Raw genomic sequence first — 25,987 nt, 5'->3', positions numbered from 1 at the left:
CATTGAAAATGAAATACACAATATTGTCCTTCTTTATCTCAACACAAATGATAAGACCTCCTATAGGTAATCAGTTGTGAGATCAAGGATTATCTCAAGGGTTATCCCTGTGATGATAGTAGTTATAGAATTGGGATATCAAAATGACAGCTCTGTTGTTCTCCTGAAAGGCCTAGATAAAGACTTATCAGTGTAATGTGTGGTGCTCTAATTGAGTCACTTGTCCCCTTGGTTGCATTGATGGTGTGACGAAAAAAGTCAAGTGAATCTGTTTGCAGTGCTAAGAGTCCGCACAAAAGAGGAAGGTAAAGCGCCAGAACAGGAAAAGAATATATGGAATATTATATCCAGAAAACCATCCACTCGTTCACATATAGCCTGTTATATGTGATAAACGTATATTCTGTACCGCAGGTTACTCCAAATAATTCTAAATCTCCTCCACATTTAAAGTCTTTTTCACGTATAATCTAGTAGTAGATAACAACATGTCAGTAATGTTACACATACCTGCAAAACAAGGGGTAATAGGATTTTCAGAAGTTCATCATCCAATGGATGGACTTTTTCCAAGACTTCCAGCATCCATGTTAAGTATTGATGTCTTTCTAACAAACCTTCCTGTAAAAAAATAAATCAGCAAAACAGCAATTGTTCAGTCCATTTCCTAATGTACAGTGCCCCCTTGTGGTACATGTTTGTGATAGCTTGATGAAAAATGCTAATTGGGAGACTGTATTTTTTGATTAGCCTGGTTTAGGGTATGAGGCACGTGTGGTGTAAATGCTGTGGAGTCTACACAGCAGAATGTGTGCAGAAAATCTGCAGAATTTACAGTACAAGTGCTGCGAAAACCGCAGTGTAAACTCAACTGCGCTGCAGGTTTTCAGTCCACTGCATGTCAGTTTATGTTAGGGGTTTACGCGCGGCTTTTGACTTTTGTCATGCAACACTTTACATGCAGTTTTCTAATGAAATGTTCCGTAACTCCATAAGACAGTGTATTACGAAATCACAAAAATCACTTTTCCCACACTTGAAATGACAGCTGCACTAAGTTTGTATTACTGACCGCGGCCATATTTGACCAAAATGCGAAATATTTATTATGTAGAATAGAGGCATATACCTCAGACATGAGCCAGATATAAATATTGGGGGAAAATATTGCGGACAAGAATAGCATTGTTACAATAGGTCCGCAAAAAAAAAAAAAAAACTGTGTCACACAGACGTCACCGGTATTTTTTGCGGATCCGCGCTTTGCGAACCACAAAAAACATGCGGTCGTGTTAATGCACCCTAAGGCTACATTCACATCTGTGTTTTAATTCAGGTTTTGAGATCCGGCAGAGGATCTCAAAACCTAAATTAAAAGGATCAATTCCTGCTTTCACACTTGCGGTAGCAAGGTCCGGCGGGGGAACAACCTGCTGGATCCATGCTAAGACTAGTCCACCACGCCGCCGAAAGTCTGCTCCGGCCCCATTTACTATAATGGGGGTGGGCCGGAGGGCCAGCAGCATCACGGCGAACAAGCCGAGAGGTGGCCGGACAAAAACCACAGCATGGGAGTGCATGTTTGCCGTGCTGCAGCCAGACCTCCGGCCCACTCCCATTATAGTAAATGGGGCCGGAGCAGGCTTCCAGCGGCACGGTGGACTAGTGTTAGCACTTATCCAGCAGGCTGTTGCCCCGCTGGAACCGCCTGCAGGAACCTACTACCGCAAGTGTGAAAGTAGCCTAACACATCCTGATCGCTCAGTTTTTACCAGATCCGGTTGTATTAAATCAAGACTGAACAAAGCTGATCAGGGATGAAAATCACTATAAGTCAATGGGCACCTGATCCATTTTTTTTTCTGTAACGAAAAGGCTACATTCACACTAGCGTTAATATTTTCCGGTATTGAGATCCGTCACTCCCGTACTCCATCCAGGGTTTTCAAAAAGGCTGGGGAGATCTCAGCTATGAGGATCAAGTGTGGACGGGCTATCTGAAAGCGGAACAAGCTGGGTGGGGAGTTGGTCTCTGAAAGATCCCAAAATGTGGTGAGATCCTACTGTTTTGTAAGGCTACTTTCACACTTGCGGCAGGACGGATCCGACAGGCTTTTCACCATGTCGGATCCGTCCTGCGGCTATTTTGCCGTGCCACCGGACCGCCGCTCCGTCCCCATTGACTATAATGGGGACGGGGGCGGAGCTCTGGCACAGCACAGCGGTGCACGGCCAAAGCCACCGGACTAAAAAGCCTGACATGCAGTAATTTTAGTCCGGCGGCCTTTTGCCGTGCACCGCCATGCTGCGGCGGAGCTCCGCCCCCGTCCCCATTATAGTCAATGGGTACGGAGCGGCGGTCTGGTGGCGCGGCGAAATAGCCGCAGGACAGATCCGACATGGTGAACAGCCTGTCGGATCCGTCCTGCCGCAAGTGTGAAAGTACCCTTACCCTGCCTGGACTGAACCCAGGGTGTGGGACTATGTTATCAAATATGTGTGGGCTGAAGAAAGCTTAAAGCTAAAGCTTGGACATGTTTATTATTGTTTGGTGGAATAAACTCTGCCTGTGGTGAAGACTAAACTGACGCCTGTGTGTGTGAACAGTGACCGAGTAAAAATGGACGCAGATGGTTGTATTATCAGTAATGGAAGAAATTTTGCTGCCGGATCCAGCAAAAACACTAGTGTGAAAGTAGCTTCACATACATTTTTATGCCTGATCAGATTTGCTCAGTTTTGCAAACGGGACACAGAAACGCTGCTTGCAATGGTTTTGTGTCCGGCCCCAAAACGCAATTGAATTGATGCATACTGATGCACCCTGATCAGTTCTGTCCCTATTGACAATGAATGTTGACAAAACTGATCAGTTTACTTCAGATTTTGAGATCAACTACTGGATCTCAAAATCTGAATTAAAAACGCAGTAGCCTAAGGCTACTTTCACACTAGCGTTTTTGCTGGATCCGGCAGGGTTCAGCAAAAACGCTTCCGTTAATGATATTTCAGCCATCTGCATCCGTTATGAACAGATCCGGTTGTATTATCTTTAACATTGCCAAGAGGGATCCGTCATGAACTCCACTGAAAGTCAATGGGGGACGGATCCGTCATGAACTCCACTGAAAGTCAATGGGGGACGGATCCGTCATGAACTCCATTGAAAGTCAATAGGGGACGGATCCGTCTTGCTCCGCATCCCAGGACAGGAAGCAAACCGCAGCATGCTGCAGTTTGCTCTCCGGTATGAGAACGAAACGGAATACATTTTGGAGTATTCCATTCTATTCAGTTGCGTTTTGCACCATTTACATTACATTACCCATTACACATTATAGTTAATGGGGACAAAACAAAAGCGTTTTTTTCCTGTATTTAGACCCTATGATGGATCTCAATGCCGGAAAATATTACCGCTAGTGTGAAAGTAGCCTTAAACTGGCACACTTACTCTCCCTTATTTTCTCTTCTCTCTTTTATGCCTCATTCACACTTCAGAGTTCGGTCAGTGATTTCCATCAGTGATTTTGAGCCAAAGCAAGGGTGGATTGTAAAGGAAAAGAAAGCATGTAGGAAAGATTCTACTTGTCTCCTTTTTTAATCCATTCCTGGTCTTAGCTTCAAAACAGCTTCTGAAAACCTGATCATTACCTGAAGATGTACAGGCTATCTTCACTGCCCGTAAACAGGTTTTGATCACATTTTGTTCAGGTTTTCTGATACAGTTTTTAAGCCCAGGAAACCAGGAACGGATTAAAGAAGTAGAATCTTTCCAATATACTCTCTTCCCCTTTATGATCCACTCCTGGTTTTTGCTTCAGAACTGTATCTGAAATCCTCATCGAAACCTATGTATAGGCAGCCATAGATTCTCTCAGCAGTTAAACCGCAAGTTGTAAGTGTCCATTAGAGATGAGCGAATCGAAGTTAACAAAGTGGAATTTATTCTGAATTTCAGGAAAAAATTTGATTTGCACCGAATCCGAATTTCATCACACTTCGTGGTAATGAATCACATTTTTTCCTAAAATGGCTGCTGCACATGTTAGGACATGGAGCAAGGAACTCTGGGAATGAGGGATCACCCACAATGCCATGCATGCAGCCAATCAGCAGCCAGCCCCTGTGATGTCACAGCCCTATAAATACCCTCAGCCATCTTAGATTTAGACTTTTTCCAGTGTGCTTAGTGCAGAGAAGTCAGCAGGCGCTAGGGACAGTGCTAGGAAAGACTTTATTGTGCTGAAAAAATTATTGACAAGTTCAGGAAAAGATTATTTAAGCTGTAGGGAAAGGATAGGGAGGCATCATCTACACTATAAAAGGAGAACAGGGTGCAATAGGAACGATTCTATTACACCTTGCTGCACTGACTGGGGATCCAAATTGCTATTATACTGCTGCTTTTAGGTTTGCACTAGATGATACCTCTGTAATTCCAGCAAACCTTGTTTGTTATTGGCATGCAAGTGTGTTGCAGGGTGTATTTATAAGAAATATACGTACGTCATATTAACCGTTCTGTGGTGCATTCAAATTGTTCTACAGTTTCTTTTGGGGTGTATTATTGTAAAAAAAACTGGTTCTGTAGACATCTATGTGGAATCGGCTGACAACGGTGTAAAGGGAGTACGCTACTTCTTGACGCTAACATTGACCTGTAAAGTCTGAGTTCACACCTAAGTTATTTGGTCAGTTTAGGCCCCATAACTGCCCAAATAAGTGAAGTGTACAGTGATTCTTAGAGCGACGCCTGTCATCTGCGTGTCATACTGACAGTATTTTTTTTTTAGTACCACAGCAGACTATACATGTTACTGCAAGGCACAGTGTTCTATACCACTATACAGGCTCTCTTCAGCCAGGAAATAGCTGTTTTTTTAGCACGATTCGCTACAAATAAGTTCGGATCTAATCAAATCTTTTCGGAAAATTCGGCAAAACAACCAAATCGAATTTTTGAGAAATTCGCTCATCTCTTGTGACCATATACACTTGGCTACAAGGTTACCTTTAAACACATTGAGGGTCATTTACCAAGGCCCAATGCCAGAAAACTGACATAAAAAATGTGAAAACCTCGGTTTTGCAGCTTTTTGAATACAAATTACTTTATTACACCACCACTTTCCAAAATGGGGGGGTGTGGTGTTGGAAGGGCCATTGTCCCTAGCGTCTTTATCATGATGAAATCTATACCAACTATGAGCTGTTGTATATCTCATTCTAGAAGCACAGACAGCCACTTAATTTATGATGAGACATGCTCCTTCCGGAAGCGCCTGGGACCCGTGGCGAATGCACAGACGCAGACCCAGGGTTGCTCTTCTTTCTGCCTAGGCTAAAGAAATTAAATAAAAAACAAAGTATCTTAAGTGCATTAATTGCTCCAAAAGGTTACCGGAAGTACTAAAGAAAAAGCTCTGCAAAATTTGCATTAGCGACCTTCTGAAGGAAGAGCAACCGTCCATCATGACAAAAATTAAGGCCATGATTCAGGACGAAATCAGATCATCATTAGCCTCTCTCCAACCCCTTCAAAATGCGCCTCCTATGAAAAAACCGAGGTTATCTGTGTTATCTCAGATTCTGAGGACATGGAAGAAGGAGGGTCAGCTTTTAAACACGATCTTGATGAGGATCAGTTGTTGGAGGGGGAGATAATAGAGGAAGAGGAAGGGAAAAAATATTTTTTCTCCTCTGAAGATATGGACGAGCTTATTAAAGCCGTCCGAGATACTATGGGCATTGAAAACATCCAAAAAAACTGATCTGTTCAGGATGAAATGTTCGGGGGATTACGTACCAAAAATGCTACGGTCTTTCCCATTAATGAAAATACAAAAGAAATGATTGTTGACGACTGGTCGGATCCTGAAAAAAGACTAGGGGTCTCTAAAGAATTCAGGAAAAGGTTACTCTTTGACCCAACCGAATAAAAAGTCTTTGACGAGACCCCTAAAATTGACGTTCAAGTGGCAAAGGTAGTAAAAAAGACTTCTTACCATTTGAAGATGCGTCCCAACTCCGTAACCCCATGGAACAGAAAGCGGATTCTCTTCTAAGAAAATGTTGGGAAGCCTCGATGTTTGGAATTAAAACAAATATCGCGGCTACTTCGGTGGCTAAAGCCATGTATTTCTGGCTCAACTAATTAGTCTATTCCCCTCTTAAAATCTGCCACAGCGTTTTTAGCAGACGCTTCTGCTGAATCGGTTAGGTTTGCCGCAAAAGATGCCGCCATCTCTAACTCTGCAAGGCGTGCACTTTGGATGAAATCCTGGGGAGAAGGCGATAACATTTCTAAATCTAAGGTGTGTTCCATAGCATTCTCGGGGGAATACTTTTTCGGACCGGTACTTGATAAAATATTAGAAAAAGCCGCCGACAAGAAGAAGGGCTTCTCGGAGAAGAACAAAAAAGGAAGTTTTTTTCGCCCTTTCAGTCAACAATCTAAATCCTACAGAGGCAAAGGCAAATCTGGTAGCTGGAGCTACCAGAAGGGAGGCAAGGGCCGGGGCTTCCTCCTCAATCCCCAAAACAAGCCAAACGAAAAACAATGACGCCATAGTAGGGGAGGTTAATTTTTTTTATAGCCCAGTGGAATATTACAGCATCAAACCCTTGGGCACTAGACAGTGTAAAGAACGGATACAAAATAGAATTTACCTCTACACCACCCAAAAGTTTTCAGGTAACATCCCACAATCCAAATACCCTTTTTAAAAATCTGGCAGGGCATAATAGAATTAAAAAAGTCGAAGGTAATAAAACGGGTCCCAATACCAGAAGAAAAACAAGGTTTTTACTCAAGACTCTTCTTAATTCAGAAACCGGATGAATCTTCCAGAACCATCATAAGCATAAAAGATTTAAACAAATTCATAGTGTACAAAAAATTCAAAATGCAATCCATCTCCTCAATCGTACCCTTAATTAAAAAAAAGGGGCATGTATGACGTCCGTAGACCTCAAAGACGCATACTATCACGTCCCTATACATGAAAATTTCGGCGGTTTGCCCTGCCTGGCCCGGATCATCAAATTCATCATTTCCAATTCTGCGTTCTTCCGTTCGGCATTTCATCTGCACCAAGGATCTTTACAAAACTTGTAGTAGAAATGCTGCCCTCCCTAAGGGTAAGCGGGTAATTTTCCCATATCTAGACGACTTTCTTCTATTGGGAAATTCAGTAGTAGAGGCAGTCACAAACACGGAGACTTTCTTACAGAAAGTTTCCAGCCTAGGTTGGCTGATAAATATGAAAAAAAGTCTTCCCTAATTCCATCATGCAACAGGAAATTTCTGGGGTTAATCCTAGATTCAAATAAAGACCATAATAGAAAAGATTGGAAGATTCCAAACCCAAAACAATACCTCGAAGCGCCATCAGTATCCTGGGTCCCATGACCTCCTGTATACCAGCGGTTGCCTCGAAACAAGCCCACACAAGGACTATCCAATCCTGGATACTAAGCATCTGGAACAATCATCCATCATCCTTGGACAGGATAATAAAAATCCCCTGGAAAGTAAAAATAGACCTAAATTGAGAAAATAGAGTCCAATCTTACCAGGGGGGTCCTCTGGCAAAAAGAGCCAGGAGTACAAGTGGTAACCGACGCAAGATCAATAGGGTGGGGTGCAATAGTGGGCTCCTCAAACTGGCAAGGAAAATGGCCAGAACAAATAAACTAATTATCAAACTACAGGGAGTTAAGAGCGGTCTGGGAGGTCCTAAAATTAAACCCAGTTTTATTAAGCCCAAGAGAACCTGGTTTCCCATCCTGAGAAATTTATCCTTGGAAGATCCATGGCTGATTCCGTTCCAGAACGACATTCTCTCACAGGGTCCAATTTTACATCAAAATCCGGGACTCTTCAAGCTGACGGCTTGGATCCTGAAAGCGAGATCCTAAGGAGCAGGGGCCTCTGAAATTCCGTAATTAGTACTCTAAAAGCCAGTAGGAAGAAAGTCACAAACGCCATCTATTTAAAGATATGGAGAAGATATTGATAATGGCTGGGGAAAGATTGTACTGATATATCATCTCTCTCCATACAAAAAATCTTAGAATTTTTACAAAGGTGCCTAGACTTAGACCTTAGGCCTAGTACCTTAAAAGTACAAATCTCAACCTTGGGGGCCTTCTATGACACTAACCTTTCAAATCCTAGATGGGTTAGAAGATTTATTAAAGCTGCGTCTAGACTCAGACCATCCTTAAAGCCAAATACACCGCCATGGGACCTAAATTTAGTCATTAATGAGTTAACAAATCCTCATTTTTCCCCATTATCGGAAATCTCCCTAAAACATCTCTCCTTTAAAACAGCCTTCCTAATAGCGATTACATCCGGTAGACGCGTAGGAGAAATCCAGGCCTTGTCGTGTAAGGAACCATACTTATTAGTTTTTCCCAATAAGATCGTACTAAAACTAGATCCAGGTTTTCTCCCGAAAGTAGTTTCAAACTTCCATAGGGACCAGGAGATTATCTTACCTTTCTTCTGTAGGGATCAAAAAAATCCCTCAGAAGAAAAATGCCATCTCCTCGATGTAAAGTAGATGATGATCCAATACCTAGATGTGACAGCAGCCTTTTAGGAAGGATAATAATCTATTAATTCAATTTTCTGGAAAATATAAGGGTAAAAAACTCTCAAACATCAATAGCACGTTGGATAAAAACAACTATTGTTCTCTGCTATAGGTTAGTAGGTCAGACATGCCCTATGGCTATTAAAGCATACTCAACTAGAGCTATGGCCTCCTCCTGGGCGGAAAAGGCAGGCGTATCTCGTGACCAAATTTGCAAGGCTGCAACCTGGTCTAGTATAAATACTTTCATTAGACATTACCGCCTAAATTTTGTTTGCTGCAGCAGATTTGGCATTTGGCCAAAAAGTGTTACAAGCAGTTGCCCCCCCTACTTAGTAATCTGGTAGTTCTCATCCGTAGCCGTCATGGTGGATGAAATGGAAAAACCGTAATTAGACTTACCGGTAATTCTGTTTCCTTGAATCCACCATGACGGCTCATATATTCCCTCCCTTAACAGTTTTGTAAAAAAAAAAAAAAAAAAAAAAAAGGAATACACCCACTTGGTATCTAGGACACACTGAGGGTGAGAGTGGGTGGGGGCTTCCTAAACTCTCTCTGTGTATTTTCTGCCCCTATAGAGGTCAAGAGGTCAATCTCATCCGTAGCCGTCATGGTGGATTCAAGGAAACAGAATTACCGGTATGTCTAATTACGTTTTTTCACCTATTTTTTGGGACTAGTGGAGACCAGAATGATGTGCCCTTCTGTTAGACCACTCCCTTCTCACTAAGCCTCACCCCTTGTCAGGTGAGTCAAAAAAAGAAGTCTGACCAGACCATGCAGAAGACCAATGTTAATGAGATCCTCTACCAGTTAGTTAGGCCTCTGCTCACAGTATGTTCAGTTTTAATACAAATTAATTTCTCACAAAAGTATGACATAAAGATGACAAAATAAAATGGAAATAATAAACTGAATATGATCTATCTATTACTATATCTAGCAACAAATAGCAATGCAGATTTATGACACCAACCTGAAACATGTAAAATGCCAATTTCTCATTGTATTCCCATTGCTTTAAGGCCTGTTCCATATCCTGTGTTACCACTAAGGGATTGTTGGATTGAGACTGTTGGCTGGAGCTTGCATGATGAAAATCAGCGATCTTTACCAATTGATCTCGAAGATATTTAGTTAATATCTGAGTCCATTCTGCAAAAAAACATAAAAAGGACAGTGTAAGAACATTTCACATATGGGTGTCCACATTTTCTGGCTGACTTGACAGGGCATCTGTGTCTGCTTTGGTGCTAAACATTTGCTACTAGGATCTACTAAGGTCTACTACTAGTTTGATTCACAGTTAACCTTTTAGTCTTTAATTAATGTTATGTCCTGTGTGTGCAATAATGACCATTAAGATTATGATGCAGTTACAAGAGGACATGCTCATGTTCTATATAGATAGATGGTGGGCCCTCTGAATCATTTCCTGTGGTAGGCCCAATGAACCCCAGTAGTACACTACTTGTTGATACTACTGGTAACACCATCTCTGAATGACTCTAACCTAACGTTGATTCTGATATGTGACCATTCAGTTTTTAGGGTAACCTTTTAGGGGAAAATTCATTTGTTTACAGCAGATGTAAAGTACATATTTTTGTCTTAATTCTAGCTATAAGAAATGGTGTTATTGCTGCCTCAATAGATAATGAAATAGTTTTCTTTTATTATGTTCCCTTCACAGAATTTAACATTTGACAGTGTTTTCAGACTCCTTCAGGAATCTTTGCTGAGTTAGTTTTCTATCGTTCCAAGCTGGCTCTTCATCCCCCTGGTGTGCTGACATCAACATCCTGTTGACGGGTGGGAGCACATAACCCCTGTAGTTGACGGGGGGAAGGGGGGGTCACTTGACGCAAGGGCAGCAGGTCACCACTGCGGCCAGTGATTGGCTGCAGCGGTCACATGCCCCCCACGCTCCATGAACAGAATGCTGATATAAGATAACCATGAAGATGAGGAGCCAGCCCGGAAGCGATAGAGACTGATCCCAGCGGGGATCATTGAAGCCAAACTTCGTTTAACTCGAAGTCGCGCAAGACTTTGGTGAATTAAATCGGTACCAAACCCGATACCAAATTAATTCAAAACTAGTAAGTTTCATGAGTTGGCCACTCTGTAAGGTCTGATATAATATTGGATAACCCCTTTAACTCCCTAACAAGAAAAGTTTTATAGATAGCTAGGTTTCAGGTTACAAATTGTAACTACGTGTGATTTTCACATCCAGTTGTCTACACTGGTCAAAGTCAGCATGAAAATCTCATCTCTAGCTCCCCCTATCTTGTGTAGTGTTGTACTGTCATAGAAGGAAGGGGTAACTGCTGCTCACAGAGCAGAGTCTGATGCTGACACTGAGAGTTCATGCACACAAACATTTTTTTTTTGTCCGCATCCGATCCGCATTTTTTCGGATGAGGACTAATTCACTTCAATGGGGCCACAGAAGATGCGGACAGCACACTGTGTTCTGTGGCACCCGCAAAAATATACAACATTTCCTATTTTTGTCCGCATTACGGACAAGGATAGGACTGCTCGTTCTATCATGGCCCGGATGTAATTTGCAGACCGCAAAGACGGCCACGGCCGCATGCATGACCCCTGAGGCTGACCAGTGATGTCAGATTAGGTATCATTTGAGTTTGTTACCTGAAACCTAGCTAGTTGTAAAGCTTTTCTAGTGAGAGTTTGAGGATACTGTCAAAGGTTAAATTCTGTGAAGGCAATACAATATGAGTAAACCATTTATCTGGACAGCAATGCAATACATTATTGTAACTAGAATTACATAAATATGTAATAAATGAATCTTCCTATTAAGTGCAGAGTCTCCGTTAATCAAGACATTTTAGTCTCTGTGAATACAGTTGTACAGTGGTCTGAACCTAATCTGTTATCCAATCGGAATATACATACAGTGACGTACCAAATTAAAAAAATAATAGCAAACATAACTTTGGGGAACCCTTAAATAAATGGTCACATAGCAGAGTCAGCATCAGCATGAGAGTCAGCATCAGTGTTGGTGTCAGCATTAATGTAAGCATCGCGGTCCACATCAGTCGGTGTCGGGGTCAGCATCAGGATCAGCGTCAAAGTAACATTATTTTGATGTCTGATTCTGAATATCCTAATACGGGCATTACCATATTATGAGGACTAGCCTACCAGAGGATAACAGGATCTCCGTGAGCCTAATGTCTCGCACAATGATTGGGTCTAGCCAGAACGACGCCCATGAGGTCCCGCCCAAAAAGTTTTACTGAAACCATGTTAGGGGCAGAACACTTGCTGTCACTTTTTTGGGCACACGTGAATAGGATGGAGCAGTTGTATTTACACTATGCTGCCATTACAAAGGATATGGGGCGAAGGTAATTGTGAACAGCAAGGAGCACTCCTGCGGGTGCTGCTACCCATTTGAACAGTTTCAGTGTGGGTGCTTGAAGTCAGACCCCTGCCGAACTAAAATTGATAATCTATTCTGAAGATACAGTAGGTCATCAGTATTAAGCCACTGTACAACCCTTTTAAGCTTACCAATCCACTGTAAGCCAATTCAAATCTCACACTGAGCACTGCTACATTAATGGGCAAAGACATTAACCTCCTAGTGACCACCAATGCTCCTTTTTACCCAAGTCACTAAGGAGACATAGACTAGGCCGCTGACTTTTAACTGGTCTTCTATGCAGCGAAGAGCAGTAGCAGTATCTCTCTCACAACAGCTGGGCTCCTGCTCTAACAGCAGAGATGGGCAGAATTGCCGATGCCAGGCGTTGAATCGCCTTAGCTACCGCAATCAGCAATTGGTGCTGATGCCTTTACACTGTAGCCAGAGACCTAATGAAGGCCCCTAGGACTGACTTTAGTGTATACCTATTAGGTCATGACAGAGGCACAGCCTAATAGCTTGTCTGTCAGTGTCCTATTGACAGCATAATACACTACACAACATAAGTAGTACAGTGTATTAAGTAAGTGATCAGAACATGGCATTTCAAAGTCCATTTGTGGCACTAATAAGAGTTTAAATAAATAATTAAATCACGTTTTATTTAAAAAATGTCTGAGTTAAAAAAAAAAACATTTTTCTATAAAAAAAAGTTTTTCAATGGAAGCTTAAAAAAAATAACCCCTCCATCTGGCGGTATCCATGCTGTCCCGCACTATACAATTATTATGTTATTTATCCTATATGGTAAATGCCATTAAAAGTGTTAATATATATGACATTTTCTTTATATGCCCTTATACAGCTTATCTATTGATCTACAGTCATATGAATATGTTGTCTGTTTGTTAACCAGAAAGTGTTTAAATAAAGTTGCACACAGAAAAAAAAAAAAGAAAAAAGAGGCTGCACAGTAAGCAGCAGTGTGTGTTCCTGAGGAAACAAGAAGCATGGTGTCTGTGTAAGTTTTGTCCTCCATCAGAGAGCTGCTGTAATCCACAAGATAAGTTCAGAAGCAACTTAATCCGGTTATCCTGTCTCTTAAGTAAAGAAATGGCAACAGGTTATGGGCCCAGGAGAGAAGGAACAAGCCGATGGAGCAGGCTACTTTTCGATGGAGATGAGAAGAATTATGAGCTGTGGGAGACAAAATTCCTAGGCCATCTACGCTTGATGAACCTTAAAGAAACCATCCTGCGTGAACCAGCAGATGGAGTAGACCCTATGCAAGATAGGAGTAAGAATGAAGAAGCTTATGCTGAACTAATACAATTCCTAGATGATAAAAGTCTATCTCTTATAATGAGAGAAGCAACTGATAATGGAAGAAAAGCGCTGAAAATCCTGAGAGATCATTATGCTGGCCAAGGTAAGCCACGTATCATAAACCTGTACACAGAACTAACATCTCTTCAGAAATCTGAATGTGAAAGTGTCACAGACTATATCATACGCACAGAAACAGCTATTACAGCACTGAGAAATGCAGGGGAGACCCTCAGTGATGGACTATTAGTTGCTATGATTCTTAAAGGCCTGCCTGAATCATTCAAACCATTTGCAATCCATATAACACAAGGTAAAGAAGATATGACTTTTACTGACTTTAAAACCCAGTTAAGGATTTTTGAGGACACTGAAAAATATCGTAGCAGCACAAGCACTGATAATGTTATGAAGGTCGGCACCCCTGTTATACCAATAAAGGAGAAAGACATCATCATCTGCTACAGTTGTAATCAGAAAGGTCACAAAGCCAATGCATGTCCAAGCAGAGTGAATAAAAGGAAGACACAGTGGTGTAATTATTGCAAGAGCTCCACTCACAGTGAGACATTGTGCAGACGAAAAGCACGAGACAATGCAAAGCATGTAGTGGATGATACAGAACAAACATTTGCTTTTAAGATAAGCGAAGACCAGTTAAGCAATCCCGTAACAAAAAGCCTGATGGTAGATACAGGAGCAACATCGCATATTATTACAGACATTAAGAAATTTAAAAGATTTGACACCTCATTTAAGCCAGAGAAACACTACATGGAGTTGGCAGATGGAAAAAGAACTTCCGGTGTAGCACTCAAGAGAGGCGACGCAGAAGTGTACCTAATGGACAGTAGGGGAAAACAAATGAGAACATTGCTACAAAACGCATTATTTATCCCCACATATCCACAAGACATTTTCTCAGTTGAAGCAGCAACAAGGAATGGGGCGTCTGTGGAATTCCGACAAGATGACAGTATTCTGGCTCATAAGAATGGTACAAAGTTTATTATAAAGAAACACAACAGGCTTTTCTATTTGGACACCTATAAGGGATGTGAAGACAGTTGTTACGGTTGTTATGATATTCAGATATGGCATAAAATTCTTGGTCATTGTAATTACGATGATATCTTGAAACTACAGAATCTAGTAGATGGAATGAAGATCCAAGGTAAGGTTGATAAGTCCAACCTGAAGTGTGAGATTTGTACCCAAGGGAAATTTGCTCAGAGTAGAAACAGAGAGCCTGACACCCGTGCAAAATACCCACTTGAACTAGTACACACAGATTTAACAGGTCCTATACAGCCAGTTGCAAAGGACGGATTCAAATACATCATAGCGTTCACTGATGATTATTCTGGTGCAGTGTTTGTATACTTTCTGAAGAACAAGAGTGACACAGTTCTAGCCACAGAGAAGTTTATCGCTGACTACTGCCCCCTATGGGACCATCAAGAGAATGAGGTCAGACAATGGTACCGAATTCACATCGAATGACTTCCAGTCACTACTCATAAAGAGGAGCATAAGACATGAGACTTCAGCACCTTACTCACCGCATCAAAATGGAACGGCTGAAAGAAACTGGAGAACACTGATAGAGATGGCAAGATGTATGCTAATAGAGAGCAAAGTACCAAAAGAGTTATGGACATATGCAGTGATGACAGCAGCTATGATTCGAAATCGATGCTTTAACAGTCGTTTGAAGCAAACGCCGTACAACATACTGACAGGGAAGAAACCAGACTTTTCAAAAATGAAGATTTTTGGGTCAGAATGTTTTGCATACAAACATGATAAGAAAAAGCTGGATCCAAAATGCACAAAAGGAATTTTTGTAGGATATGACAAAAATAGTCCCTCTTATCTGGTGTATTACCCTGAAACTGGCAAAGTCTTCAGGCACAGACTAGTAAAATTCATTGAAAAGGATGTAATCGAGAAACAAACTCAGACTGAGCTGTTGGACAATAATGATGATGACTATGAGGAAAGGAGTGTAATTCCTGTATCAAGTCCAATGACTAAAGAGACCCCAGATTCTTTAGTGGAGATTGCAGAGGACAAAGATGATGACCAGGGTACAAGATACCCTACAAGAAATAGAAAAACTCCTCAGTATTTAAATGACTATGTACTAGAATCTGTTTGTGATGATCAGCTACTGATGAATATAGATTACTGCTATAGAGCACATGATGTACCCCAGACTTTCAGAGAATCCATGGAAACACCCCAGTCACAAAGTGGGTTAGATGCAATGAAAGAAGAGAAGGAATCACTAAAGGAGAATGATACCTTCACATTGACCACATTACCAGAAGGTAAAAATTCAGTGGGGGGTAGATGGGTATATGTGATAAAAAGCAATGCAAATGGAACTGAAACGTACAAAGCCAGGTTTGTGGCAAAAGGTTATAGTCAAGTAAAAGGAACTGTCAATTTTGAACTATGCTACAGAAAATGTAAAGAGAAATTAAAACTAGAGGCGTATAGTGATGCCAGTTGGGCCTCAGACCAGATTGATAGGAGAAGCACAACAGGATATTGTTTCAGCCTGACTGAAAATGGACCTCTGATTTCTTGGAAGTCAAAGAAACAACCAACAATAGCACTATCTTCCTGTGAAGCTGAATATATGGCATTAGCCGCAACCACACAGGAGAGTCTATATCTTGCACAATTGCTAAGAGAATTGGACAGTGAATGTCAGTATGAACCAGTAAAGGTTTTTGAAGACAATCAGAGTGCGATAGCTCTCGCAAAGAACCCAGTTTACCATCAAAGATGCAAACATATTGACATTAAATTTCATTTCCTTAGATCTGTTCTGAGTGAAGGCAAGATAGATCTTGAGTATTGTTCTACGGATAAAATGGTAGCTGATGTTATGACTAAACCAATAACAAAGTTTAAGCTTGATAGGTTTGTTAGTTATATTTTTGGAATATAGATAGTAAAATGATGTAACTGTACCAAACTATTTCTCATAAGCAGTATAAGAGCAAGTGGGGGTGTTAAGATATATGACATTTTCTTTATATGCCCTTATACAGCTTATCTATTGATCTACAGTCATATAAATATGTTGTCTGTTTGTTAACCAGAAAGTGTTTAAATAAAGTTGCACACAGAAAAAAGAAAAAAGAAAAAAGAGGCTGCACAGTAAGCAGCAGTGTGTGTTCCTGAGGAAACAAGAAGCATGGTGTCTGTGTAAATTTTGTCCTCCATCAGAGAGCTGCTGTAATCCACAAGATAAGTTCAGAAGCAACTTAATCCGGTTATCCTGTCTCTTAAGTAAAGAAATGGCAACAAAAAGAAAATAAAATTGCCAGAATTTTAATTTTTTTATGCCTATCCACCACCAAATATAATGAGTAAAAAGCAATAAAAAAACTTTATGTACCGCAAAATGATACCAATGAAAAGTAAAAGTCGTCCTACAAAATAAAGCCCTCATACAGATCTGTAGAAGGGAAAAAAAATAGTTATGGGACTGAAGAGGAACTGATACTTGAACTCTGTAGATGTAAGTACCAATGTGAGTGGAGGTCTTGAGCCATACTTAGGAGAATTACCATGCCACACTCAATATTATGCTTTAGTGAATAGCTTTATTAATGCACATAGATAAACACTATTCTCTGAAGCATAATATTGAGTGTCATTGTATTTCTCTTCTCAGTTATGCAAAAACATTTTCTTTTTTTTTCTCTTCTTCAAGAAGGGGTTTCATTGTGCAAAAGTAGTAAAACTTTGAGATATATATTGTGGGGTTTTGCTCTTGTAGATAGGGTAAGCAGGTGCAGTACAGAGGCAAAATACAAGTTCTTAAATCAAAACATCAGTGTTTATTCACACTTGAGGCAATTGCACAAAACAGCACGTAACTTTGCAGTCTTCGTGTTAATTCACATCACAATGGAAAGTTCATATTACACAAGTCACCTTGCTGGCAGTTCTGCCTCCAGTAGTCCACAGCAGGCTTTAGGGGGCCTGTTTCCCCAGCATGTGGCTTTCAGCTCTCCAGCACGGCACAAAGGCTCAGATCCCAAAAACAGATACATCTCTGCTGAGCCCAGCTGCCTATTTAAGGACAACCAGGTGCTGCCAAAACCCGGACCGGCACTTAAACTCCGGTCCTGTATTTGACCTCACCTGGTTGGAAACCAGCCCCGCCGCACATGCTGGTAGGAAAATGCCTGCCTTGCCAGACACAACCCCTCACTGTGTCACATACCCCCCCCCCCTCTTTGTTTAACCCTGAGGGGGTAGACACATGCCAGACAATGCACCCGGCACAGGGCATCCGCGTTTCCCTGCAACCGGCCTGCTCTGTGTTCTACCGAGAACTTAAAGTTCTGCAGAGACAAAAAACATCTGGTGACCTGGGCATTCCTGTCGTTGGCCTGGCTCATCCACTTGAGAGGGGAGTGGTCGGTCACCAGACAGAACTTTCTCCCCAACAAATAGTAGCGGAGAGACTCGAATGCCCACTTGATAGCCAGGCACTCTCTCTCCAATATACCGTACCTGGTTTCGGCTGGGGTGAGCTTGCGGCTTAGGAAAACAATGGGATGCTCCTCCCTGTTGAATTCCTGAGACAGTACAGCACCAAGGCCTACTTCGGAGGCATCCGTTTGAACCACAAACTCCCTCTTGAAGTTGGGCATCACCAAAACCGGTGACCCACATAGGGCCGACTTTAAAGCGGAGAAAGTCTCTTCCGCCCGATCATCCTAGCGAACCATCCCAGATTTTCGTCCCTTCAAGAGCCCTGTCAAGGGCGCGGTTAGAGTAGCAAAGTGGGGAACAAACTTCATGTAATAGTCCACTATTCCCAGGAACAACTTTACTTGCCTAGTGGTGACAGGTCGGGGCCAATTCCGTATCACCTCTATTTTGTTCACTTGGTGTTTGATGACTCCGCGCCCAATGACATACCCCAGGTACTTAGTCTCTTCTAACCCTATCACATGTTTTTTGGGGAGAGCGGTTAGGCCAGCTTTCCGAAGGGGGTCCACTACAGTCTGCACTTTGGGTAGATGACTTTCCCAGTCGGTACTGTGGATGACAATATCGTCCAGGTAAGCCGAAGCGTACCAACGATGTGAATGAAGCACAATGTCCATTAGTCGCTGAAAAGTGGCGGGGGTGCCATGCAGACCAAAGGGTAAGACCTTATATTGATACAGCCCCTCAGGCGTAATGAAGGCAGTTTTCTCTTTGGCAGTCTCCGTTAAGGGCACCTGCCAGTACCTTTTCGTGAGGTCCGAAACAGAAAAATACCAGGCTTGTCCTAACCTCTCGATGAGCTCATCCACCCGGGGCATGGGATACGCATCGAATTTGGAAACCTCATTAAGTTTTTGAAAGTTATTACAAAACCGCAATGTCCCGTCTGGCTTGGGTATCAATACCATAGGACTGGCCCACTCACTTTATAACTCCTCAATGACTTCTAGCTGCAACATTAGCTGTACCTTCTCCGATATGGTTTGTCGCCATGCCTTGGGTACCTGGTATGGTTTTACAAAGGGTGTTGTGCAGGTGGCTCACTGTGATTCGACACGACAGGTGCACAGGTTCAAAGAAGAACCCCCTGATTCTGATCAATGTAGTATAGACTGGATAGAACCGGCACTCAAAACAATCGGTTTACACGTGGAAGTTGAATAAAAATTTATTAAACAATCAACACTATATACTAGATGCACCAAGGTAAAATTCATATAAAATATATAAAAAATATAATAAAAAGCATATATCTCAGTGTTAGCCAAGCGAGTGGAGTTTTCTTAGGGCACAGAGGTCTGTAGTGCTACGCACAGAGGGCTGCATCCGTGTCCCCCCAATTGGGTAGGCTGTTGGATCACAGTCGTCCGTGACGGAGCTACACAGAGCCGATTGAATATTGTGCTTGACATAGTCGCAGGTATTATTCACATATAAATTTCACATAAGCTTAAATGCATGTAAATAAAATCTTATGCCACCGTATAGGGTAGAGAAAAGGTATTTAAAGGTGAACTAAGTTCAATTATCCATCACCTATAGTGGTCTCAATTCCTGAGTAAACTGGAGGTGAGAAAGTCACTAGTCCAGCACGTCTGATGTCACCGTGCATATGCCGCCTTGCGTACAGCGGTTCAGTATGGTTCCACTTGAGTTAATGTTACTCACTGTTTCCCGTGTGGATTCACTCGGTTAGGTCTGCGGGAGGTTTTCTGTCGTGGCGTCCCACGCTTCAGTCTTTCCCCGCTGTATTAGTGTCGGGTCCAGTTGTCTGTTTGGATCCCGTCTGTACTCTCGTGGGAGACCTATGTCAGCTGTTTCACTTACGTGAATTTGACAGCGCTTCTTGGTCTTACGTGAGTAAGTGGATGAACTTTTAGTACATGGCCATGTACCGCTGCGATAGTTCTTTCACAGGTAATACGCCCACAGGCACCACGACAGAAAACCTCCCGCAGACCTAACCGAGTGAATCCACACGGGAAACAGTGAGTAACATTAACTCAAGTGGAACCATACTGAACCGCTGTACGCAAGGCGGCATATGCACGGTGACATCAGACGTGCTGGACTAGTGACTTTCTCACCTCCAGTTTACTCAGAAATTGAGACCACTATAGGTGATGGATAATTGAACTTAGTTCACCTTTAAATACCTTTTCTCTACCCTATACGGTGGCACAAGATTTTATTTACATGCATTTAAGCTTATGTGAAATTTATATGTGAATAATACCTGCGACTATTTCAAGCACAATATTCAATCGGCTCTGTGTAGCTCCGTCACGGACTACTGTGATCCAACAGCCTACCCAATTGGGGGGACACGGATGCAGCCCTCTGTGCGTAGCACTACAGACCTCTGTGCCCTAAGAAAACTCCACTCGCTTGGCTAACACTGAGATATATGCTTTTTATTATATTTTTTATATATTTTATATGAATTTTACCTTGGTGCATCTAGTATATAGTGTTGATTGTTTAATAAATTTTATTCAACTTCCACGTGTAAACCGATTGTTTTGAGTGCCGGTTCTATCCAGTCTATACTGGTATGGTTTTAATCAGACTTTGTCACTGAGCCTCAGGTAAATGTCATGCTGGATTATGGAAGTGCATCCAGGGAGGTCTGAGAACACATCCGTGTTCCGACTAACGAACTCCCTGACATCCTGAGTCTGTTTAGAGGGGAGGCTGTCATTAATTTTTACTGTGGCAGCTGCCTCTCTTGCATCAGACAGAGGGGCCGGTACCTCTTTTCATAGAAAACCCGGCCGCGGGCTGTCTTCTGTACAGGTTTGCCTATCTTTCCGGTTTCAGTAAATTCACATTGTAAACCTGCTCCGGCTTTCGACGCCCTGGCTGGTGTACCTTGTAGTTTACATCTCCAATTTTCTCGAGTACCTTGTAGGGCCCCTGCGACCTAGTCAGGAACTTACTGTCCACAGTCGGCACCGGAACCAAAACCCGATCACCCAGCTTAAAGATCCAGACCCGAGCCTGCCGGTTGTCTCCCCCTCTTCCACCGAAGTGGCAGTCACCCCAACCGCTGGCCCTTCGGTCTCAGGTTCCCAGGGTTCTGCTCTCCCCCTGACCCGAGCCACTTTGCTAGTTTTACCCCTGTCTCATGGGTATCAGTCACTCTCATAGCAGGCCACAGTGCCGGGAGGCCCGGGAAGTCTCTCCCTATTATAAGTTCATAGTGTAAATTTGGGGCAACTGCCACTTCGTGAGTCCATCTGCCAGCCCCTGTGGTTACAGACTGGATGACCCCAACTTTCTGGCCAGTATACTCCACTGACCGTACCAGGGGAGCCCTTACTAGGGACACCAAGCTCCCTGAGTCCAGCAGAGCCTCAGCTGGAGTGGCTCCTACCTCCACCTGGCACAGGTGGTTTAGAGTTTTTGGGGTACCTGCCGCACACAGCTTTTTGGCATATAGCGACTGACAGCCAGACCAGCACTTAAACTCCGGTCCGATATTTGACCTCACCTGGCTGGAAACCAGCCCAGCCGCACATGCTGGGAGGAAAATACCTGACTTGCCAGACACAACCCCTCACTGTGTCACTATCTAATATATAAAGCTGAGTGCATGTGTGTGTGTATGTCCGCTAAAGGAATTCACACCGTCAAATTTACAATCACGAAATTTGGCACACAGGTACATCACGTGTCCGGGAAGGTTTTAGATTAGGTCTCAGCTCTCTAGGATGTACCGTTCCCGAGATATTCCCAAAAAATGCATTAGCCAATAGAAGCTTGGTCACATGACCCTTATCAGCCAATAGAAGCAGGCAAGTCCTCCACATACACCGTTTTACTCCAGGTTTCCATAACAACCTAGCCATTTATCTTCACTGCTGTAGGAGAGCTTTAAATTAAATCTGTCACCAGGATAATTGCTATTGAAGTAAAGCCATAGTCTAATAGCACTTAGCACCTTATTTCCAGATGTGCTTTTGTTCCAGCAATAGATGTTTTTATCCTCTGAAAATCCAGTTTATTTAGTATGCAAAAGAGCCAGTAAGGTGCCGAGGGCGCGTCACTCTTGCAGGAAGGAGCCCAGACACGCCCCCTGCCACAATGTGTACACCCCTAAAATATGTAAACTCCGCCCCCAGGCCCCACTAAGCCACGCCCATGATCCGGTTAGGCCATGCCCTCTCCCACTCCTGAGCCGATGGGGATTGAAAAAATGAAGGTAAAAATCAACTTCTGTCAGCTGCAGGGGTGGGAGGGAGGGTGACTTTCTCCCTGCAGCTCACACTCAGACAGTACAGTGCTGCTGTATTACAGTGAGCTGCTCAAAAGGCCACGCCCCTGATCCAGTTAGGCCATGGCCCCTCCCATTTCTCAGTCGACTGATTGAAAAAAATGAAGTTAAAAATCAACTTCTGGTCCTGCTAAGCCACGCCCCGATTTGGTTAGGCCATGCCCCCTCCACCCCTCAGCCGACAGGGATTGAAAAAATGAAGGTAAAAATCAACTTCTGTCAGCTGCAGAGGTGGGGGGGAGGGTCACTTTCTACCTGCAGATCACACTCAGACAGTACAGTGCTGCTGTCTTAGAGTGAGCTGTTCAAAAGGACACGCCCCTGATCCAGTAAAGGACACTGTTAACGGGGCAGGCCCCTGTGGAGGTCACTGTCAAGGTGGTGGTATGCTGTGAAAGTCACTGTTAGGCCTCATGCACACGACAGTTTATTTTCACGGTCCGCAAAACGTGGTTCCGTTGTACCGTGATCCGTGCCCGTTTTTTCTTCCGTGGGTCTGCCGTGATTTTTGGAGGATCCACGGACATGAAAAATGAAAAAAAAATCTAAGTCAAGTTTGCCATTGAAATGATAGGAAAAAACGGACACGGACACGGATCACGGACGCGGATGACAATCTTGTGTGCATCCGTGATTTTCACGGACCCATTGACTTGAATGGGTCCGTGAACCGTTGGCCGTGAAAAAAATAGGACAGGTCATATTTTTTTCACGGCCAGGAAACACGGATCACGGACGCGGCCACCCAACGGTGCAGTTTCCGATTTTTCCACGGACCCATTGAAAGTCAATGGGACCGCAGAAAAACACGTTAAACGGGACAACGGCCACGGATGCACACAACGGTCGTGTGCATGAGGCCTTAAAGGGGAAGGCTGCTCAAAGGTCAAAGTTAATGGCGTGGACTGCTGTGGAGGTCCAATTTTAAGGGACAGGGCACTGTGGGGGGGTGTTAAGGGGTGGGGGGCTGTGGAGGTCACTGTTTTGGGGGCGGGGTGCTGTAGATGTCACTGTTATAGTGGATAGTGTTGATATCTTTTAACGACACACACAAACCTTAAATGAAATAGATTAAATATACCGAGCGAAGCCGGGTCCTTCAGCTAGTCTAATATATACTGTATATATCACTGCCATTGTACTGACCCAGAGAGTAAAGATATCCTGTTATTTTTGCTGCAAAGTGAATGTTGAAAAATGTATAACGTAAAAAAACAATAACGTATTAGGCTACTTTCACACTAGCGTTAAAGCTTTCCGGTATTGAGTTCTGTCATAGGGGCTCAATAGCGGGAAAAAAACTTAGCAGTTTTGTCCTAATGCATTTTGAATGGGCAGCAATTAATTCACTATGCATCAGGATGTCTTCGGTTCCGTCCCATTTACAGTATTTGGCCGGAGAAAATACCGCAGCATACCATTCCAGCATTCCAGAACACTTGCCGAATCTGGCATTAATTTCCATTGAAATGTATTAATGCCGGATCCGGTACCAAGTGTTCAGGAAATTGCAGCATTGACGGATCCGGTTTTACGGTCTGCGCAGACCTTTAAAAATGTGAAAAAAATAAATACTGGATCCGTTTTTCCGGGTGACACTGGAGAGACGGATCCGGTATTTTATTGCATTTGTCAGGCGGATCCGGAAACAAATGATTCCCATTTGCATACTAATTTCAGGATCCGACAGGCAGTTCCGGCAACGGAACTGCCTGCCGGATTCTTCTAACGCTAGTGTAAAAGTACCCTTACTATTATTTTTTAATCTCCCCCAGAAAGAGTTAATAAAAGTTCATCAATAAGTTATCTATACAAAAAAAATAGTGTATTAAAAACTACAACTTGTTTAGAAAAAAAACAAATCATGACATGGCTACATTGACAGAAAAATTTAAAAGTGGAATGTGATGAAGAAAAAAAGGTTCAAAACAGGATGGTCACTAAGGGGTTAAACAAAAGTATGATAATTTAAAGGTGAAAAAGGAATAGCCACCATAGATCACAAGAAAATGAATGTTACCTATATTTGGATCAGTTGACTGACGTTTCTTTATTTTAGCTTCTGAAATAGCAGCATAGTATGCACAGGTCGTCTTCACCAGCCAGGCAGCCCGTAATAGTGGCACTGAATATTTGGCCAGGTAGCCGAATATATCTTCTTTTTTACTAAGTATAGGTACCTGCAATATTAAATTTAAGAATGTTCTGCATAAGCGACCCCGTCCGAATCATTGCATGCCTTAACCCTCATGATTGTGTAGTAATTGGAAAATAAGACATTTTAGAGAATATTAACTTTTCTACAATGAACCGTAAAGGATATGTTATAGTCATAGTGGCATATCAAAAGTATTGATCGGGGGAGTCTGGGTCCTGATCCCCTTTGGACTCATAGTTTTACAAACTCTCCCTCCTGGTACCAGCTCCCACCTCTAGCAGCTGGAAACAGGAGGGAGATTCCGTGGAGCTACAGGTCCCAGTAAGTACTTCACACCAGGATGCAATTAAGGCCTCTTTCACACAAACATAAGGGCTCGGGGTCCGCACGGCAGGCCGCATACGGCGTTTCCGCAATACACGAGTCAGCAGCCGTGTGCATTCTGCATCACTGATGCAGACCCATTAATCCTGAGATGCGGTGCGGAACAGAAGCATGGAACGGAACCCCACGGAAGCACTATGGAGTCACTGGCCACTGCCACTAACATTCATTGCATTTGTTGTTTTTAATATTTTCACACTAGTGTTGAGCGGTGATATTTGACTATGTTTTATTGGCGATTGCCATGTTTTCAGTATCTTTGCTGAGGATAACAATTGAGTGGACATGATGTGGTCAATAGCCTCACTGGCATACATTTTTGTCATGGTTTTCAAGTCATTGGCACAGTGAACTCAGCGTGTGTATCTACACTGACAACCCAAAAACAGTCTTACCGTCTTAGCTAAAACAGTCAGGTGTTTGTTACCAGCAAGCTCAGTAAACCAGCTGTGGATAGCACCCTGAGAACGCGCCGTCACCAACCAATAGTTGTCTTTGGCATTAATTTGTGGCTTTTTCTTTCCAGTATCTTGAAACGTGTTTAGTTTCAACTTTTCAGCAAGAATACTACTGAAGTATGCTCCAATCTAGAAAAAAAGAAGACACATTCACTATATACTGTAAGTATAAAATGAAAAAGGAATATCTTTAGAAACTTTCACTTTTTTCACATTTTGTTATGTTGTGGCCTTGTGTTAAAATTAAAAAAAGATTTCCCTTATCAAATTACACTCAACCATGTTAATAAAAAAAAAAAAAAAGAAAACACAATTTTAGAAATAATTGTAAATTTATTAAAAAGAAAAATTGCAAAATTTCTCATGGACATAAGTATTCAGACCCATTGCCATGAGACTTGAAACTTAGCTCTGGGGGCCACAGATTTCTCTTGTTCATCTATGAGAGGTTTCACAGTTGACAATGCATATCAGAGCACAAACCAAGCCATGAGGAGGAAAGAACTGCCCGTAAAGCTTAGAGACAGGGTATAAAACAAATTTTGCTGCAATAAAAGTCCCCAAGAGCATAATTATTAAATCAAAGAAGTTTGGAGCAACCGGGACTCTCCCTAGAGCTAGCCACCCCGCCAAACTAAGTAATCGGAAAAGAAGGGCTTTGGTAAGAGAGATAACCAAGAACCCAATGGTCAGTCTGGCCGAGCTCTGAAGATGCTGTGTGCAAATTAGAGAAACTTCCAGGTCAACCATCTCTGCTGCACTCCATCAATCTGGGCTTTATGGCAGAGTGGTCAGAAAGAAGCCTCTCCTAAGTAAAAGACACATAAAAGTTAGCAAAAAAAGAGA

The 25,987-nt window shown here is 42.6% G+C and overlaps 1 protein-coding gene across 1 annotated transcript in view; it reads right to left on the bottom strand.

Annotated features, from left to right (window-relative positions):
* MED12L (mediator complex subunit 12L) overlaps positions 1-25,987 on the bottom strand; it is a 648,568-nt gene that overhangs the window by 599,646 nt on the left and 22,935 nt on the right. Inside the window, exons 3-6 of the mRNA XM_044291042.1 lie at positions 25,079-25,270; positions 24,162-24,321; positions 9,586-9,764; positions 511-621 (exon numbers count right to left, since the gene is read on the bottom strand). Coding sequence (XP_044146977.1) covers positions 511-621; positions 9,586-9,764; positions 24,162-24,321; positions 25,079-25,270 — 642 coding nt within the window. The remainder of the gene's footprint in view (positions 1-510; positions 622-9,585; positions 9,765-24,161; positions 24,322-25,078; positions 25,271-25,987) is intronic.

Source organism: Bufo gargarizans, chromosome 4, assembly GCF_014858855.1.
Source record: "Bufo gargarizans isolate SCDJY-AF-19 chromosome 4, ASM1485885v1, whole genome shotgun sequence".
NCBI classification, from domain to species: domain Eukaryota; kingdom Metazoa; phylum Chordata; class Amphibia; order Anura; family Bufonidae; genus Bufo; species Bufo gargarizans.
Note: the sequence above shows the minus strand (reverse complement) of the source record. Positions and strands in the feature narration are given on the sequence as shown.